Here is a 21,352-nt window from a genome sequence, read left to right on the forward strand (position 1 = left end):
GGGTATAATATTACGTAGACGTTCAATTCCTAACAGAAATTAATGTTCTCAGAAAAGAGCTAAGACAGCCCAGCCACTAGCCTTTACAGAGGGGCGAATAGAAGCAGGTGGGGAAAACCGGAATGCGACGTAGGCAAATGGACGACAGTCCTGTGCGAAAATGATGCAATATTGAAAGTTCACTGGAAAACGCGAACACATTTTTGGAACGTACTGTTTACTATGACCGTAAGACTACTATGACTGTATATGCGGTCTTGGATCTGTGTGGAGGACGGTTGAACTTCATTAGTAGAAGGGGGACTCAAGTACATTAAAAAACTCAGGTACAATAAAAATTGAAGTAAAAATAAAATGATGTCCCTGTACATCGAAAGCGGTCTCTCGTTATCATATGAGTTACTGGTGCAAATATAAACAAATGAATGTGTCTCATATCAATGTCTTCTGAAGGATTCCGTGTTTCTTCTCTCAGGATGTAGCTCACGTGGTGGAGTGACATGATATCGAAATGTAGCAAGACCAGTCGATCACCTATGTTTTTTTTTTTTTGTTTTTTTTTTTTTTTTTGTTTGTTTGTTTTTTTTTTTTTGAGAACAAAGTGCATGATGGCAGATTAGCAGGGAAATACCAGATTATACCTGAGAGTTTTCTTGTCCTGAATATTGAAATATGTATCCCATTATGCTCTGACATGTTTGAGCTAAAATGTATAAATATTTTCATAATTTCCTTTTAGTTTACCCTGAAATATTGATATATTTTTATGTATAAGACTTTAATTAAACGATATTTAGCAAGGCGAATTTATTTAACAAATTTCGTTTGGCCATAGTTTATTTAATTCATGAAACCTAAAATTTTGGGAACATTGTTGTGTAGACGGAATATCGCGTTTAGAAAATACAGGGTGGGCAAAATGAAACTGTATATTATTTCAATGTACCAAAGTACATATGATATTTCCATGCAGATATTCTGCGTCATCATACGATGAAAGAGTAATGGAACGGAGAAAAATTCTCTCCGGCGCCGGGATTTGAACCCGGGTTTTCAGCTCTACGTGCTGATGCTTTATCCACTAAGCCACACCGGATTCAACCCCGGCGTCGGACAGAATTGTCTCTGATTGAGTTCCAACTCTTGGGTTCCCTCTAGTGGCCGCCCTCTGCACTACGTCATAGATGTCTATGAACATAGGACCGAAGTCCACACATGTGCTGAGGTGCACTCGTTATGAGTGACTAGTTGGCCGGGATCCGACGGAATAAGCGCCGTCTTAAATCACTTCGTGATTTACGCATATCATATATCATTTCAATGTACCGAAGTACATATGATATTTCCATGCAGATATTCTGCGTCATCATACGATGAAAGAGTAATGGAACGGAGAAAAATTCTCTCCGGCGCCAACTAGTCACTCATAACGAGTGCACCTCAGCACATGTGTGTGGACTTCGGTCCTATGTTCATAGACATCTATGACGTAGTGCAGAGGGCGGCCACTAGAGGGAACCCAAGAGTTGGAACTCAATCAGAGACAATTCTGTCCGACGCCGGGGTTGTATCCGGTGTGGCTTAGTGGATAAAGCATCAGCACGTAGAGCTGAAAACCCGGGTTCAAATCCCGGCGCCGGAGAGAATTTTTCTCCGTTCCATTACTCTTTCATCGTAAAATGAAACTGGTCCGGAAAATCGATAATATTTACATTTATATATATATATATATATATATATATATATATATATATATATATATATTTATAGTTATAAGACTGTTTAAGACTGGCCTTTGTTAATGAACATCACAGAAGATGCATCGAAATCACGATTTCCTGCATTGTCAGGGTCATTTCCGTGTCAGTCTTATAAATATAAATTCATATATTTCATATATATTTTCCGCGAGCCAGTTTTATTTTGCCCACTCTGTATATCATAATCATTTCATAGATAAACGTAGCAGTAGAACATTATAAACTGCTGTTCAGATCATTATGTTTAGCTGAGAAGAGTTGTTGTTGTTGTTGTTGTTGTTTTCTAATGTCAGGCGTTTGACAAAGTCATTTGACCTCTTGCACTCCAATATTTTTCAAAGATATTATCATGGCCAGCCACTGAAGCACAGATTTTGAGGTGTTCCGAATCCATTTCTTGGTTTGAGTTGCACAATGGGCAGTTAGGGGACTGATATATTCCAATTCTATGCAGGTGTTTGGCCAAACAATCATGGCCTGTTGCCAATCTAAATGCAGCTACAGACGATTTTCGTGGTAAATCGGGAATTAACTGTGGATTATGACGCAGAGAGTTCCATTTTTTCCCTTGAGATTGTGTTATCAAATTTTGTTTGTTGAAGTCTAAGTATGTAGATTTAATAAATCTCTTCACAGAGTAATACGTAGATTTAGTAACAGGTCTGTAAGTAACAGTGCTGCCCTTCTTTGCTATAGCATCCGCATTCTCGTTTCCCAGGATTCCACAATGGGATGGTATCCATTGGAAGAATATAGCTTCAAATGGAGATAAAAAATACTTCCCAGTAACGAAATAATTTAAAGAAAAACTACGTTTCACTATAAAGTCAAATTATGTATTCTGTAGTGCTCGGGAAATGTGGCACAAGTCAAAAATGTTAATTTTACAGGAGAAGGAAAAAACTGTTTTCACACCTGTTTATGTCGATTTGATTTTGTTCTGTATGAATTATTGTAATGGGAGAAATACTTATGTCTCTTTTCCCAAGCGAGCAGATGTTCCGTAAGTTGTCAATAAATTATTAAAAAAATATTTTTGGAACCTGACTTATGCCACTCTTCCCAAACACTGCTGTGTTCATGAGCTGTCTAGTTTAAGAGCTTTGGAGAAAAGTTCTTATGTTAACATAAGAGCTATTCCATCTCAAATCTACCGAAATATAGACAAAATTGACCTTACAATTTCTAAATACGATAAAACTTTTTTTGTACGTAGACAACTGTGATACAGTGCTTTGTGCAAAGTTTGAGGCATGAGAACTTCATAGTGTTTAAATTAAAACTATTTAAATTTATCGTATTTTCATAAAATTAGCAACTTTAAACTGTTGTAGCTCCGAAACCCTTTCACCCAGTGATCAAAATCGTGGTTTATTTTGATGCTGAGAAATTAAAGTTTATATTGATATATAAACAAATTTTCTTACTTTTTATGGAAATGGAGAAATTTAGATTTTTCCTCATTAAGACGCCTTTGACCACAAAAAAAATTTTAAAAATATATAGTTAGATTCCGCATTGAAAGTACAAATAAACACATATTTTTACTGATAGCATGTTGATAAGAAAGTATTGAAAATATCAAATAAAGAAAATAAATAGTACGCGCGTGAACTAACCAGCTGACTGTGAGGCGGGAGAAGTCGAGGTAAGCAAGGCCAGGAGACATAAACACGTGATGTGTCGTCTAGTTGCGCATAGCTGTGCTAGCTTTATCACAGTTTTAATAAACACAGGAGTAAAATGACGCCCAACGCTCGCTTATCTTCAGCTCTCGGCCAGTGCGTGCGGTACTGCGCCGTTCAAGTCCAGGCGTGTGAAAATAATTTATTTAATACCCTCGAAACCTATTGCCGTACCACTAAGCAAACTATGCCGAATCCCTCTTAATAATGCAAGGTTTTTTCTCAATATTTTTTTACATTTTTACAAATTGTCAAAAAGCCTAAAAGGAAGTAAAATCAGATTATCTGTCTCTCTGTATACAATAAAAATAAGGATTACTTCTTGACATAACCTATCAAATGTCAGCTTCAAAATGAGCTCCCGTTCAATGTTCTGCAGTAAATGGTTCCGGAGTTCTGAGCGCTGAAAGAGGCTTGTTTTTATAAAATACGCCAAATTTGTCGCTCAATAGTACGAAAACCGTTTGACTTTCGATAGTATATTTTTTAAAATGCACTCTCCTCAGCACCTTGTATAAATAGGGAAAAAATTAGAGTAAAAAATGCGAGAATGTTTACTGATCGATTTCATATGGAGTAGCCCATAAGTTAACATTGCCAAGATAGACAATTCCGTATCCCCATAATGAAATTCTATAAAATTAGTAGTTTTCACACACTTTATTTCATAAAACATTCTAAATAATCAGCAAATTATATAATACAAAATTAAATATTTGTGAAGCAGAAGTAGGTTAATACAACGAAGAACATTCATAACAAAAGGAAGGAATTTCCAACTTTGACGAAGCTATTGTGAATAGTTAGACAGTATAAATTGATTTTTGTATTTATTTAATTAATCAATTTATTGAGTATGTTCCAACGAGAAAAACTCATATTCAGGGGCTAAACAAGAACAGATACATTATGTTGTACAACATAATATAACAAATCATAAAGCTACAATTTGTGAAAAACGTAAAACATGACAAGAATCATCTCTGGTGGGCAGGCAAAAGGGCTTAAGTCACTCTATGCAAAATTTACAGGAGGAATTTTCAAAGATTTAAACAATTGCTGTAAATCCGAAAAGTGACATATCTCGGCTATTTCATGATTTTCTTTATTGTTGACGTCACTAGTTTCAGGATCGCTTTTATAAAACGGGTTTAATGAAGGAAATCTTATATCACAAAAAGTAATGACTTAAGTCCTTTTACCGCCCACCAAGAAAGAAAATAAATAAAAACAGTAATGTTCATTAAAATTTGAGAGAGAAAGAAGAAAAAGTTTGAAATCATCAAATAAATAAACCAACTGAAAATTAAAATAAATAATTTTGTCAAAAACGTTTTATTTTCATTTCTTAAAACATCGGGAATTTGGTAAAATTTTGTGTATTCTAATGGAACTCAATTTTAAGTTGTTATTAAAAAATGTTTAATCCATCTCGTACCATATGTTACTGAGCCATGCTGAGGAAATAGTACATTATGCAACGAGCCTATAATGATAGTAATTAAGACGCAAGTATGTTTGTTTATGAAACGAGCGCAAGCGAGTTTCATAATTTTCATACGAGCGGTCTTAATTACCATTCATTATAGGCAAGTTTCATACGACTTTTTATGCTCGACCATATTTCTAACTTGAAATTATTCAGAAATATTCATTTTATTTGTATCTGACAGAAGATCGGAAGTGACCTTGTTCGTAGCTCGAAATTGTGAGATGTGCGCAGACGCGAAAGTATTGATTTTTTCCGAGGAACAATAATATCATTGACCTTGATGTAATGCAGAGAATGTATAACCTGGAAATTGATTTAGAATTGAAAAACGAGATGACAAATTGAATTTATTTGAATATAATTTAGAATTAACGCTAATTATTATAGTAACAGAACATAACCTTCTGCGACAGTATTGGATTTCCAGCCTCCGTGACGTTTCCCTCGTTATCTTTCGATTGCATATCCGAGAATAATCGAAAACCTGAACTTTAATGAATAGGTGTACTTTAATAACATGCATTAAAGTACTGCTACCAGGTGTATAATTACTACATTTCGGCATGGTCGAGCATAAAAAATCTTTTTGTTTGTAGAATAATTATGTACATCTTTATTAAACTGAAATGTAACATTGCTATGTATTAAATTGTTAATAACTTTATACATGAAAACAATAAGACTTAATTTGTTAATGAATTCAACTGGTAAAATCAAAGAAAACTGACAGGGATAATTTATAATGAAAACCTAATAGATTTCTTAAAGCTCTATTTTGAATAATTTGTAAAGGTTTCAGAGCAATTTTCTTGTTATATTCCCAAATAAACATGACTTGTATACATTAAATGAGAATGAATAAAAGCATAATATACATTCTGGTAATCGCACTTGCGTTGGCTGGTATTGTTGGCAACTCTGAACAAAACTGTTAAAATCGTTCTTTTAATGATCTCACTTAAATACTAACAAGGTTATGGGCCAACAGTGAAATGTTGGATTATTCAGAAGAAGTTTGAATTGGTGTACAGTACACTAAGTAGCATTCTTAGGGTCGTATTCATAGACGAGACTTTGGACCAAAGTTGACTTTGGAAAGTACAAAGTCACCATTTTCCTATTCACAGTCGACACTTTGAGGAAAGTAAACTTCAATCGTGACTTTACTTCGAAGTCGCCGAAAATCTAGACTTTGACTTTGACTTTCGTTCGTGGACATAAAGAAAATGGCTGATATTTGGAAATTGTTCAATTTGCCGAGAATATTGAGGACATCCAGGAGATTATTAAAGCTGTCCATGTTCCTTAGCGTATTATTAGATATAGATAATAAATTCAATTCAAGGTACAGATTTGATAAACAGACAGTATTAGAAATTCTCGTCATGTTTCAACAATCATTAATGAATAAAAATCAAAGAGGATTATTTGCTCCACCAATAATACAACTTCTTATTTAATCGCGATTTTACGCTACAGGTAAGGATTGATGGCTTAATATTGATTTTGGCTATTTAATTCTATAGAGGATAGGTTATACTGTTGGTTACGCAGTTAATTTACAATCCTTGCGGTGGTCATAATGTTTTCTGCGTATTGATTTCAGATAATTTTAAGTAGTTTCTGCAGACATACAGGGAATAACTCTGCCAACTGTCAGCAGGATAATATATCTCTTTCATAGTCTGTCGTTGGTGGCATCTTCTTACTTCGGAAAAAAATTATTTTATAATGAAACAATTTGAGGGCTTAATGTGAAACGAACGTAACTACAATCGATGTTTTATTCACAACAAAATTCTTAATAGGGAATACTATTTCAGATGTACTATATCATCATGTTTTGCAGTTACGAATTGTGTTATAATTATGGAAGACTGTTCGGAACTGAGTTACGATTTTTGTGACCAAGTAGAACAAAATTATTATCGATTGGTGTAAAGACCTAAAAATGTCAATTTTTGTACTTACGTTAGTTTCACACTGCCCTCGAATAATTATTCTTACGTAAAGCTGCAAGAACGGCTAACAATCGCTTAACATGTACAGATGTTCAACTGTTTCATTGATTTGTGACTCAAAAGATGGCTTTGATTGTGGCAATGCCTACTCTATTTCAACTATCTATTGATTTAATTCGTTTAGAAGGCACTGATTGTGATTGCCAACATTAGAACAAGCTCGTCAAATCTCGACTCACCAAAGTTAAAGTCAAAGTCTCAGCAGTATTGTCTATGAATAGGCCTTTCAACAAAGTTAAACTTTACTACCAAAGTCGACTTTGGGAAGTCTTCATCCAAAGTCTCGTTTATGAATACGGCCCTTAGCTCTTAGTGCATGAACTTCCTAATTCTGGATATCACGGATTGTAATATCTCGCCTTCCATTCTGTCATTGGTCAGTTAAGTGCATTCAGTTATTTAAAACCACTGTAAAGAGTAGGATATATTTCTCATCTTTATCATTAGGGCTAGGATTCGCATGCAAATGCATATTTTTACAGACCAGTTGAAAGTCATGCAAAAACATTCTTATCTATGTTTGAACATCTGTGATGACAGAGATGCAAAGTTAATCTTGCATATTTTTGTATATTTGAGGCTTTCCTATATATAATAAACTGTTGTGCTTATATTATTACAGCATATTTTGACGATTTTGTTGCATAAACACTCAAATTTTCATATTTTGTAGAAAGAAATGAGATTGGTTGTCAGCACAAAATATTTGTTTTGGTTGACTGTGTTTGATGGTTGGAAATGTCTTGCACATGAAGGGTAGATGTAGAAAAATCAAAACAACTCCCGGCTTTTGTTCTATTGAACTATTGCACAACAAGAATCATTCTTTCCAAACATCTGCATTAAAAATTATTCTTGTAGAATAACAAAGTATGAAAACAGAGAAATTTGAAAAAAATATTAGTTGTTTTGCACCCAGGAAAAGTAAGGTAAACAAAGAACTAAAGTGTACATATTGAATTTTAATTTAGAATAAAATATATGTATATATGTACCCCACACATCATTCACAATTTATTACTTTTTATGCGTATCATTTTTGGAAAAACAGTAAATCCCAGAAAAAAACTGGATTTCTCATATTTTTGCATATTTGTTTATTATTTATTCACATTTCGTGCTCTATTTATCACACTTTTTTCACTAGATGACGAAATTACATCCAATCGTCGAAGTTGTGAAGTGTCCTACGTTCACATTTTTTAACCAGCAAGGAAAGAAGTGCAATCAAAACTTCACTCAAACATAAAACTAATCAACCGCTCTTTGCTTGAATCTCTTCCGGCATCTCTCTGGATGCGCCCCACTGTTGGAAACTGTCTCCCCCGTCTTGCCCCACCGCGTCATCTTGCCCCTTCTTCCCGGCGCCCCATTTGAAGTGGGTGCCGTCTCCTCTCCGCTGCACTAGTCGACGAACGAGGTCTTTCGAAGGACTCTTAAGGTCGTAGGCCCAGCCGATCCTGGAGAACATTTCTATGAGGTAGGTGGTCCAGTTGATGCTGGAAGGACCTAACTCTGCCGCCTTGTAGTCCCAGGGAATAGCGTGGTGGTAGTTGTGCCAGCCTTCCCCAGCCGTCAGCCACGTCACCAGAGTGTTCTCTGTAGGGCTGATCTCCCTGCAAATAATATATTTTCTCTTTAAGTTTGATTGAACATTTCTATGCCATTCTCCATCTGTTCTTACTTTATATCCTAAGAGTGAAACCTAACCATTGTCTCACTATTACTATATATTATGATAGTGAATTACAATGATTTTAGTTATGAGGATGGATTTCCTTCTGCCAATTTTGTATCGAATTTCGGCAGTGAGTTGCTTTCCGACTGTTATGTTGACAGCATCGTTTGCCTTTAAAGAAAATGCTTACGTTCAAGAAACGAAAGTTACTAGCGAGAGATATTTGAAATTTGAACTTAATTAATAATTGATAATATTCATATTAATATATATTAAACAGCAGTAATAATTGATTAATTAAATTGTTATACATCTTAAAATGCCATTCGGTTTTCAGAATTCATACTAATGATTTCATGCGGTCAAACAAAATTAATTTTTAGGTTAGGGTCATGAATCATGAAGTGTTTAGTAATTTCGTGTTACCAGACAAATACACTTTAATAATAGATAAACAGACAGACAGATAGATCATAAATAAATAAATAGATAGGTAGGTAGGTAGATAGATAGATAGATAGCTTGGTAGATAGATAGATAGATAGATAGATAGATAGATAGATAGATAGATAGATAGATAGATAGATAGATAGATAGATAGATAGCTAGGTAGATAGATAGATAGATAGATAGGTAGATAGATAGATAGATAGATAGATAGATAGATAGATAGATAGATAGATAGATAGATAGATAGATAGATAGATAGATAGATAGATAGATAGATAGATAGATAGATAGATAGATAGATAGATAGATAGATAACTAGGTAGATAGATAGATAGATAGCTAGGTAGATAGATAGATAGGTAGATAGCTAGGTAGATAGATAGATAGATAGATAGATAGATAGATAGATAGATAGATAGATAGATAGATAGATAGATAGATAGATAGATAGATAGATAGATAGATAGATAGATAGATAGATAGATAGATAGATAGATAGATAGATAGGTAGGTAGGTAGGTAGGTAGATAGATAGATAGATAACTAGGTAGATAGATAGATAGATAGATAGATAGATAGATAGATAGATAGATAGATAGATAGATAGATAGATAGATAGATAGATAGATAGATAGATAGGTAGATAGATAGATAGATAGATAAATAAATAAATAAATAAATAAATAAATAAATAAATAAATAAATAAATAAATAAATAAATAAGTAAAAGTAAAGTAAGTCAAAAATAGTATTTATTATTACTGTTTCTGTGCGTAGCATTTACCTTATTTGGTGATAACTGGTAACAGTTGGCAACATGAAAGGACGGCTACATCAGCTCTTTAGGAACTAATCTTACTTGAAGCCCATTAAAGGCCTATAATAAATACGGTACAAATTCCTTGTTAATGTGAAATAAATTTTAGTGACTATAAGCAGAATTTGTATACATCTCTTTGCTTATGGAATTTACTGTTTGACTGATATCTCGGCGAGACGGTAACGTCTGTATTGAGGCTGCAGATGCATCTACAGGGCAAGGTCTTGATAGATTACAGAGACCTGTGGGGGACAATGCAGTAAATAAAATGGAAAATACGAGATTAACGAAATAATCCTGCCGGACGGATTCAGATGTGAGAGTGAAGGCGGTAAAGCATAGAAACACAGCTCCACTGTTTGCTTCATGCTCGTCATCATGTAGCGTGTTCAGTTCTGGTTGTTATCACTTGAAGGGAATGGCTGACTGACGTGCATTATCAGCAAGCGGAAAGGTTATTTTGTGTTGTGAAGGCCGTTTCCAAACGAGGCTAGGATTTATCTATCACCTTACGAACTTCAGTGAAATCGGTGTTTCGGCTGAAATATTTACAACTCAGAACGAATAATTCACGTTGAATACGAGTAGGTCGTCGAGGAAAATCCGTTCAGATATCTGAACTGCAAAATGTAATGTCCTTCAATATCTTTTCCTATTTTTTAAAACATGGCAGGGGATTCAACGAATCCGCACAATTGGTGAAACGTTTACGCTGTCCGTTGGTATTATAAGGATGTTTGGGGTTTGAAATAAAAGTTTGATATTTCTTTTCAATCCTGTCTTTATACTCCCCGAATTTATATTTTAAAAGACGGAGCCTTCTCCTTAAATATTTCATAATCGCTTCCTCATTTCATGAGGCCTCAGCGAATAGGGATATAAAGAATGGACACTTCGTGTCGGTACCTTTGATGTAGCCGGACTGATTTCAATGACCTTCAAGCCAGCTAAAGCGTGAGATTCTGCTTTCTCCCTAGAGTTGGCGCTGACATCACACCAGCTAGCAGTCGACACAGCGGAAATATAACACATCTAATTAATACATCTAGGTACATTATGTACTCAAATAAAATAAATTGGATCCTTAAAATAATAAATCCGTCATTAACTGTAATGTCTAGACTCTAGAGTTCCTTTATAATGAGAGTTGAGACGTTGACCCCAACAACAATTAAAATATGTAATGATTTGATAGCGCTGAAAATGGAAAAACAAAACCCTTACGAGAAGTAAAACCATATACCTATATTATATTATATACAAATATTAAACGAATTCGATACATAATTATATAATGTATTATATTATTTTATAATATAATTTATGATATCTGAAATATAAAATATTATTATTACAACTAGTTTGTCACTGAGAAATAAGGAAAAGCCGTTAACTTGAATTTATTTGAAGTAAAGCGTTACTGGATTATGCAATAAGGTAGGCGATGTTTGGATCCTGTGTCTCAACTCTACTCTCAATTATTATCTTAGCGTATGCTCGATTACACTAACCTCTAGCGCTTGAAAGTGGAACTAAACGCTGGCGCACAGAGAAACAAAACACAGGAAATTTCGCTCAGTGTCCATTCTTTATAATCCCTATTCGCTGGAGGCCTAGTCTGCAGACAACAATGGAATTTATAATGGAAACGATTCACACATCAATATGATGCCAATAAGTTGTTTGAAATTGTAATGATTTATTTATTTATTATTGCTAGTAAGTTTGAAATGAATACAAGTTAATAAATACAATGAAAGTTAAACTAGCCCAATCCTGAATGAGTAAGACTCGTGCTCAGGAGGGATTCCAACACAGACAAAAATAAAATTAAAATTGAAAGTGAATACAGATTAAAAAGTGTTTAATGTGTTTAAACCCAAACTATAAATCCAATACAAATTTTTTTATTTTTTTTTCTATTAATTTGGAGAGGATTCGTGGTTGAAATATTATTGGAATAAAATTTGTTTAATAATCTGGGTCCTTGACTCATGCTATGATAAAAAGCTGCATTGGTTTTACATTTTGGTTCAGACAAACGCAGAGAATCCATATTTTTAGTTCTATATTTATGTATATACCTTTCAAAATTATTAAAATTTCTATGAAAATATTTCAATAAAATAAAATAATACATTTGTTTAAAGTTGAAAACTTTGAAATGTTTAAACAACAATTCAGTTCGGTAATCTTTCTGCTTTTTTAAACAAATTTTTAATACTTTTTTCTGTAGTAAAATTAACGCATAAATGCTGGATTTGTAAGTTTCATCCCAACCTATAATACCATACATAAATATATATTGAAATAATGCTAAATAAATTATACGTAAACAGTTAATTGACAAAATATTTCTTAGAACAACAAAGTAAAAATTAATAAATGATAAATAATTATGTCATTACAGAGAATTGGATTCATCTGGAAACTAATGCTACAGTTAAGTACTTTAGAATTAGACTATATTCATTTAATTATTTCTGTCTTTATACTTTCCGCATTTATTATTCACCCCAATTCGCATTCGAATAAAAATAAATGAATAATGATGCCACATTGATTTGTTTCCTGTATAAGTTTTATCACGGCTGGCTGGATTTAAAACTGTATTATTTAAAAAAAAATAATTTCAGTCATCCAAGGCCTACTACAATTAATGGCATCATCATATTAACAGAAAATGAGTAGCTACATTGAAAATGGAATAGGCACCAATCAAATCCTATAATTGTTTCTATGGTGGTGCAAGATCTTATCAACTCCTCTCGATATCCGATTATATTAATTCTGAAAGTAAAGGAGAAGGCATGGCCTTCAATTCAGTCCCCATCGTATATTGAAACTCAGTGTTATTTTGTGTCCATGATATAGCATAACACAACCATAAAGAACCGGTAATATAACTGTTTTATAAATTCTAACTTTCAGATTTTTGGTCAGCAGACTGGATGATAAAATTTTTCTCAACCGAATAATAACAAGAATTTCCCATATTTATTCTGTGTTTAATTTCCTCCCGAGTGTCATTTATATTTTTTACTCTTGCTCCAAGCTATTTGAACTTCTCCACCTCTTCAAAAGATAAATTTCCAATTTTTATATTTCCATTTCCTACAATATTCTCGTCACGAGACATAATCATATACTTTGTCTTTTCAGGATTTACTTCCAAACCTATCTCTTTACTTGCTTCCAGTAAAATTCCCGTGTTTTCCCTAATCGTTTGTGGATTTTCTCCTAACATATTCACGTCATCCGCATAGACAAGCAGCTGATGTAACCCGTTCAATTCCAAACCTTCTCTGTTATCCTGAACTTTCCTAATGGCATACTCTAGAGCAAAGTTAAAAAGTAAAGGTGATAGTGCATCTCCTTGCTTTAGCCCGCAGTGAATTGGAAAAGCATCTGACAGAAACTGACCTATACGAACTCTGCTGTACGTTTCACTGAAACACATTTTAATTAATCTAACTAGTTGTCATCCAAGGCCTACTGCAATTAATATCATCATCATATTAACAGAAAATATGACTAGATTTCTCGAGTAGCTACATTGAAAATTGAATAGACACCAATCAAATCCTATAATTGTTTCTATGGTGGTGTAAGGTCTTATCAACTCCTCTCGATATCTGATTATATTATTTCTGAAAGTAAAGGAGAAGGCATGGCCTCCCATTCATTCCCCATCGTACATTATTATTTCGTGTCCATGATATAGCAAACTCTCATGTCGTTGCTGAAGCACGTACCTGTCGTAGGGCTTGCCGCCCCAGATGTGCGCCAGGCTGTTGACGGACCAGGCGGCGTTGAGGAAGATGACGTAGCGCACCACACTGCAGCCCATGGCGGCGCTGTACCAGCCCTCACCCCAAAGCAGTGGCGGCACCACTGCGGGGATCACGAAGCAGAACAGCAGCTTCAACAGGGAGAAGTACCTGCACAGTAAACACACCACACGGCTTCGCTACTATCTAATCGAAATAACACAAGAAAACAGTCCTACCTGCATCATTCTTATGTTTAGCATACAAATTTCCTACAGGGACATCATTTTATTTTTACTAACATTTCTAATATTAACCTGGCTATGCCTTTAGAGAACCGGAAACACAATTTGCTATCCCCTTCCACGACGTAGTTCGATGATACTGGCGTAAAACACAAACAAATCACTTTACTAGGTATAGGAGGGAAGAAAAGTAGTTCATCCATTTACGTAAACTAGGAAACATCGCGATTTTGAGTTCGATAATTTTCATTAGGTTTTTGTTTAATCAAAATACAGTACAGTATTAACAATGAGTGTTTTTACTCACGAACTGAGTTATCCATGCGAACGTATTCATTATGCAGTGTATATTATACTGTCTACAGCACATTAGCTTACAATATAGAGAATGAAATTAAATTGAAAAATAGTCATAATATGGATATTTAAACACATTTTTTTAAAATGGTGGCCGTTCATTTCGATACAGGCTTCACTTCTTTTGTGCATATTATCGCACTATAGACTATTGTACCTAATACCAATTACCAGTTTTGTCCTTCTTACTATTAACTCATGTTGAAATAATTCTGTACCTACTCTATAAAAGAGTACCTTACGTACTGTAAATTCAATCTTCGCTTCTGCCCGACCCGCACAGATAAAATGACTTAGACATGCCATCTACTGTCCGTCTAAGTGGTTATGCCGCAGGATCGTAGAAAGGGGGAAATCACGTGACAGTTAATTACTTAACGAGGCCCTTTTATTTAAGTTATTTTAAACGGTTGTATAATATCACGTAAACGTCCAATTCCTAACAAAAATTAATGTTTTCAGAAAAGAGCTAAGACAGCCCAGCTATTACAGAGGGGCGAGCAGAAGCAGGTGGGGGAAATCGGGATGCGACGTAGGCAAACGGACAGTACCTGTGCGAAAATATGATTCAATATTGAAAGCTCTTTCGTCACTGGAAAACGCGAACATATTTCTGGAACGTACTATACTCTCTAACTCAGTACTGCTTACTATCTGCGGTCTTGGTTCTGTGTGGAGTTGGAACTTCCTTAGTAGAAGGGGTGGGAGTGAAGTACATTCAAAAACTCAGGTACAATAAAAATTGAAGTAAAAATAAAATGATGTCCCTGTAGTAGTAGTAGTAGTAGTAGTAGTAACAGTAGCAGAAGCAGCAGCAGTAGCAGTATCATATAACCCTGGTGTGGCAGCTGTCTTACTTGTTGTGGAACCTGACCAAGGGGTCAGCCAGCACGTCGCTCATGTCCACCTGGCGTCCCTGTCGGCGCACTTCCGGGTGTTTCCTCTGCATCAGCCAGCCCACGTGAGAGAAGAAGAATCCTCTGTGGGCGTTGTGGGGGTCCGCGTCCGTCTCGCTGAACTTGTGGTGAATCCTGTGATCCCGGACCCAGTCGTACACAGAATTCTGCAATATTATTATTTATTATTACTTACCGGCTTTCAAGGAACCCGGAGGTTCAATGCCGCCCTCACATAAGCCCGCCATTGGTCCCTATCCTGAGCAAGATTAAGCCAGTCTCTATCATCATATCCCACCTCCCTCAAATCCATTTTAATATTATCTTCCCATTTACGTCTCGGCCCCCCCCCAAAGGCCTTTTTCCCTCCGGCCTTTCAACTAACACTCTATATGCATTTCTGGATTCGCCCATACGTGCTACATGCCCTGCCCATCTCAAACGTCTGGATTTTATGTTCCTAATTATGTCAGGTGAAGAATACAATGCGTGCAGTTCTGCGTTGTGTAATTTTCTCCATTCTCCTGTAACTTCATCCCTCTTAGCCCTAGATATTTTCCTAAGAACCTTATTCTCAAACACCCTTAACCTATGTTCCTCTCTCAAAGTGAGAGTCCAAGTTTCACAAGCATAAAGAACAACCGGTAATATAACTGTTTTATAAATTCTAACTTTCAGATATTTTGACAGCAGACTGGATGTATAAAAGCTTCTCAACCGAATAATAACAGGCATTTCCCATATTTATTCTGTGTTTAATTTCCTCTCGAGTATCATTTATATTTGTTACTTTTTCTCCCAGGTATATGAATTTTTCCACCTCTTCAAAGGATAAATCTCCAATTTTTATATTTCCATTTCGTACAATATTGTCGTCACAAGACATAATCACATACTTTGTATTTTCGGGATTTACTTCCAAACCTATCTCTTTACTTGCTTCAAGTAAAATTCCCGTCTTTTCCCTACTCGTTTGTGGATTTTCTCCTAACATATTCACGTCATCCACATAGACAAGCAGCTGATGTAACCCGTTCAATTCCAAACCCTCTGTGTTATCCTGGACTTTCCTAATGGCATATTCTAGAGCGAAGTTAAAAAGTAAAGGTGATAGTGCATCTCCTTCCTTTAACCCACAGTGAATTGCAAACGCAGCTGACAGAAACTGGCCTATACGGACTCTGCTGTACGTTTCACTGAGACACATTTTAATTAATCGAACTAGTTTTTGGGAATAACAAATTCAATAAGATTATTATTATTATTATTATTATTATTATTATTATTATTATTATTATTATTCATGATAATAAATCTTTGGTGCAATGATTTTGAAAAGTTCGTACCGAAGAGCGTCACATACTGCACTAAACTTATGTTACATTCCACAAAATTGTATGTGATAAAATTATATTCTCTGAATAAGCACCCCATTTGCGCTCTTTAGCTATTAATTTATATTTGTGAAAAGAAAAGGTACCATCACTGTAAACAATATCGGACGCATCAGCAAGCTTAAAGTTGAAAATTGAGCTGAAGTTCAGAATGTAATCGCGGGTACTTGGCAGAAACAAGACGTTAGGTCCTTTTTATAATGTCCACAATTTTAATGTGCATTTTACTATGTTCATTACATAAAAGTCCATTACACTATGTCCATAAATATATGTCCTATGAAGTATATGTGCACTTTATTTTAGTCGAATTGCACAAATATTATGTCCACATTTTTACGTCAACTACATGATTGTACAATGCATTATGTCCATCTACAGAGTGATTTATATAGAACTGACACATTTCTTTCATTAATTGTTTCAAAACGAATTGTGCTAGCGACAACTTATTATACCTAAAATGTAGAGGAATTTTGGGAGATTATTTACCTCTATAGCAAATGTTGTCCGGCGTTGTCAAATCCGGAGATCTCGGTGGCCACAGGTTCCTGGAAATTATTCGGTTGTCACATAACCGGATAAATGGAACCATGCTTCATCTGTGAACCATGTGATGGACAATATGGCAGGATTTTGCACAATGAACGTCTGAAACCAACAGCAGAACGTTCTGGAGTTTCGATTCCTTGTCACTAGATGCGCAGATGTTTATGTTGTTGGCAGCTATTTTCGACATTTTGTGTCAACGTGAAAATGCAGTACACATTAAATCAACGACTCTTCCTTGTGAAGCAATATTGGATTACGAATTCAATTACAGCTACTCAAAGGGCATACCAGAGAGAATTTGGTGTTCGCAATCCTCCCAAAAGAAACACAATACTGGGACTGGTAAACAAATTGGAAACAACTGGATCTCTGGTGAGTTCTCGTTCATCTAGGCTTCCCACGGTTGTTGTTGACGTAAGAGCACGACTGGAGCAGTCACCCAAAAAATCATTAAGACGTTTGTCGCAGGAGACAGGGTACACCTACTCAATGTGTCAGAGAACCTAAAGCCATATAGGGTTACGGTTGTTCATCAGCTACAGGAACCAGATAAGGATAAAAGATTGAATTATTGTCGTTGGTTTCAGACGTTCATTGTGCAAAATCCTGCCATATTGTCCATCACATGGTTCACAGATGAAGCATGGTTCCATTTATCCGGTTATGTGACAACGGAATAATTTCCAGGAACTTGTGGCCACCGAGATCTCCGGATTTGACAACGCCGGACAACATTTGCTATAGAGGTAAATAATCTCCCAAAATTCCTCTACATTTTAGGTATAATAAGTTGTCGCTAGCACAATTCGTTTTGAAACAATTAATGAAAGAAATGTGTCAGTTCTATATAAATCACTCAAATTTACAAATTTAATTCAATTCCCTACTTAATCTCTTCTGCATGTTCATCTTCATACAGCTTCAGATGATAAATAATAGTTTTGAGGTAAGTTGTGATGTGCCATTCTTCATTGTATGGTTGTAATTCCGAACAGTCTCTTCTCCTCGACTTAAATTTTGTAGGTACGCTCTTTTAATAGGGTGTCGCACATTAAAATGCCCGTCAAGCAATTGTATTATCATAGTTTAATTATTCCTTTGGTTTTTCTTGAATTTCCAGACCGACGAGTGATGTGTTACGATGTGTTTCTGAAAGCGATTGTGCCAGTCCTTGACTATGTTAGTTGTTCGATGTTGTCCTGCCGGAACCTGATAATAAGTGTTCCATATTTCAGGTGCGAATCTAGGTGGCACTGCTCTTCTTCTTCCTCGAACAGATAGATGTTCCTCGAATATAAGTTCTTTCCATGTACAATGCTAAATCCAATATATGTGGCTCAATATTATCTATAAGGCTATCAAAAACAGCCTGAATATCTTCCAGTAATACAATAGTAATATACGTTACAAGAGCGGTATGTTGACGTTTTCATGGCCGAGGAAAAGATTGAAAAAGCGTACGTAGTTGAGCTTTTTTAATTTCCGAGAACATGGAAACAAACATACCGCTCGTGTATCGTACATTATTTTGTGCGAAGATCGTTTATTACATACCTGAAAGACGAATTTCTAATTATTTGCAATGAAATCTCCATCTTGGTTTCTGTTTAATGACGGCAACTTCGGAACACCAAAATATCTTTCTTCAACATTGTTGCTATAAAATGTTTTCTGTGTTTACTATACTCCAGCAGGCCGTGATATACGTCTGTCTTTTTTTTTCCCCAGTCTATAAATGCGAACTTAAAACAAACGGTAAGGTTATGTAATGATTTATTTTTCATTTTAATATTTTAACAATATTATTTATATAATTTTTCACGGCTTCCTTAATGTTACTTGTATCTGGAATGCAATAAGTTTCGTGGAGTAGTAGACTTTACTTAATTTTTGCATATATTTAAAAACAATAATTAACAGTGCAATTTAGGTGAAATTGCAGTGGTAAGTTTCCAATTTATAATTATTACCATGTTAAACGTCTCTAAAAATAATATGTTAAAAGCCTAAAGCAGAAAATGAATGTCGCGCTTAAGCGGTAAGAAGAGGGAAATTATTATGTGTGTTACGTTGGGAATACTGAATGTGGTATTTCACTCTTACCGCGTATTGGTTCTGTGCGGAAAACAAGCAAATACGCACGATCTCGCACAAAAGGAATTTACTTAAATGAAAGTGGACTTATATAAAAATGGACATAACAGTCATGGACCCAAACAATGGACGCACATAAAATGTGGACATAAATGAAAGTGGACAAAAATATTAGAGGACATAAGTCATATGGACATGGTTTCAATGGACTTAACGTCTTTGAGTTGGTTCATTTTACCAAATAGCTGTTTCGTCTGTTTAATAGGGAAGCATTTGCTATTCCACCCGTGTTCCTCTGACATGAAGGCATTATACAAGTTAAGAGAATCTGGCAGTTGCGTGTGGAGTTATTTCCTGTTACCTCTCGGAACTGACAAGATGTGCGCACATTTCCATTCCCCGGTACTACATCTGCTCCCTCGTGTAATGTAGCAAGTTAAATATTGAACAATACTTACGTTTAGCGATGTAGAATATTAAATACGAAACCCCGAATTCCCACTTAGGGAGCAGCTGTCTGGGATCATAAACTAACACAGTTAAGAGCTGCTTCCATTACAGGCAATTTGCTTGGCATGAAAATTTTGAGATTAAATTTCACTTTATTGTGCGTGAAGTACACAAACCTGCTCATAAAGCAGTAATTTTCTCATGACAAACAGAAAATAATAATAATAATAATAATAATAATAATAATAATAATAATAATAATAACAATAACAATAATAATACGAGTAATTTATTTATTTATTTATTGATATTTATGTGCTGGACAACAGCCATTGGCCAATAAAGGTCCAGCACAGTGATACAATTAATACATTAAAATGAACAACTATGATACAAATTAAATACTTAAGTTAACAACAAAATAAAGAACATGGATTACAATAATTAATTTACAAGAATTAAAACTATAAAATATTAGGTAAAGGAGTTGGTTCTTACTACCAATTTGTGTATAAGGATTATGCAAATAATATTAGCAAAGACATTGCTATATTCTAATACTTCTATACATTGAATGGATCGAAATCGCCTACATGTAAGTTAGCATGTTTAATACATCTGGAGACCGGCGAGGAAGATTTAGAATTTCTAATATAGAAGAATTTGTGATGTCTCATGTCCTTCATAGGAATACGAAGGCTGACAGTGTTTAAGAAAGATTGACAATTAATGTCACCTTTAAGGACCTTACATAAGAATAAGTAATCGAGATCATGACGTCTGGCATACAGGCTTCGACATTTAAAGTGCTCGCATTTTTTATCATAGTTATATTCAGAGTTATTAGGCAGGAATCTATACGAACATAGTGAAATAAATTTCCTTTGAATATTTTCCAGTTTTGCCGAATCAGAACTAGTAACAGAGTTCCAAACTACAGATGCATATTCGAGTTTCGATCTCACTAATGTATAGTATAGTATTAAAAGAGAGTCAGGTGTTGAAAAAGGATAAGTAATTGACCGAATTATTCCTAACATTCTTATAATAATAATAATAATAATAATAATAATAATAGTAGTAATAATACTAATGATAATAATAATAATAATAATAATAATAATAATAATAATAATAATAATAATGGGTTTGTTCTTGACTCTAAGTTAACATGGGAAGGTCACATTAATGACCTGTGCATTAGATTGTCAACAGTAATCTCACTAGAGGTTTTGATTTATCTAGAGAAAATCAAAACTCGAGTGGGATTTAATCGACTATTACACGATTAGAAGAAAGTATATAAAGATTAGAAGTAACAAAGTACTCCAATACAATAAAATATTAATTGGCTTACGAAAATACAACTGTCTTCAAATGTATTATTGTAGCGTCTCAACATTACGCTAGATGGCAGTAGTGTTTTATGATTATGTTTTCTTGTTACCGGTATCAGTTGTGCCAACTATGGAATCATCATTGAACTCTGTGGACGGTTACTAGTCAAGAACAAAGACGTTATATAGTATACTAGACTCACACAGAGCGCTTGTGTGCTGTTCAAAATTGAAACCAGTCTGCGCATGTTTACGCCGCCATGCTACTGGTAGAAACAGAGCGGTAAACACGATTGCCATACTTGTCCTTTGTTTTGTCTCGGGTGTTTTTAGTGAACAGTGTGAAAGTAA

At 34.8% G+C, this 21,352-nt stretch overlaps 1 protein-coding gene across 1 annotated transcript in view; it reads right to left on the minus strand.

Annotated features, from left to right (window-relative positions):
- Positions 1-7,694: 7,694 nt before the first annotated feature.
- LOC138695067 (acyl-CoA Delta-9 desaturase-like) overlaps positions 7,695-21,352 on the minus strand; it is a 29,340-nt gene continuing 15,682 nt past the window's right edge. The window contains exons 4-6 of the mRNA XM_069819428.1: positions 15,136-15,341; positions 13,662-13,847; positions 7,695-8,574 (exon numbers count right to left, since the gene is read on the minus strand). Of these exons, the coding sequence (XP_069675529.1) occupies positions 8,214-8,574; positions 13,662-13,847; positions 15,136-15,341 (753 nt within the window). The 3' untranslated portion in view covers positions 7,695-8,213. The remainder of the gene's footprint in view (positions 8,575-13,661; positions 13,848-15,135; positions 15,342-21,352) is intronic.

The sequence above is a fragment of the Periplaneta americana genome, chromosome 2 (genome assembly GCF_040183065.1).
Source record: "Periplaneta americana isolate PAMFEO1 chromosome 2, P.americana_PAMFEO1_priV1, whole genome shotgun sequence".
NCBI classification, from domain to species: domain Eukaryota; kingdom Metazoa; phylum Arthropoda; class Insecta; order Blattodea; family Blattidae; genus Periplaneta; species Periplaneta americana.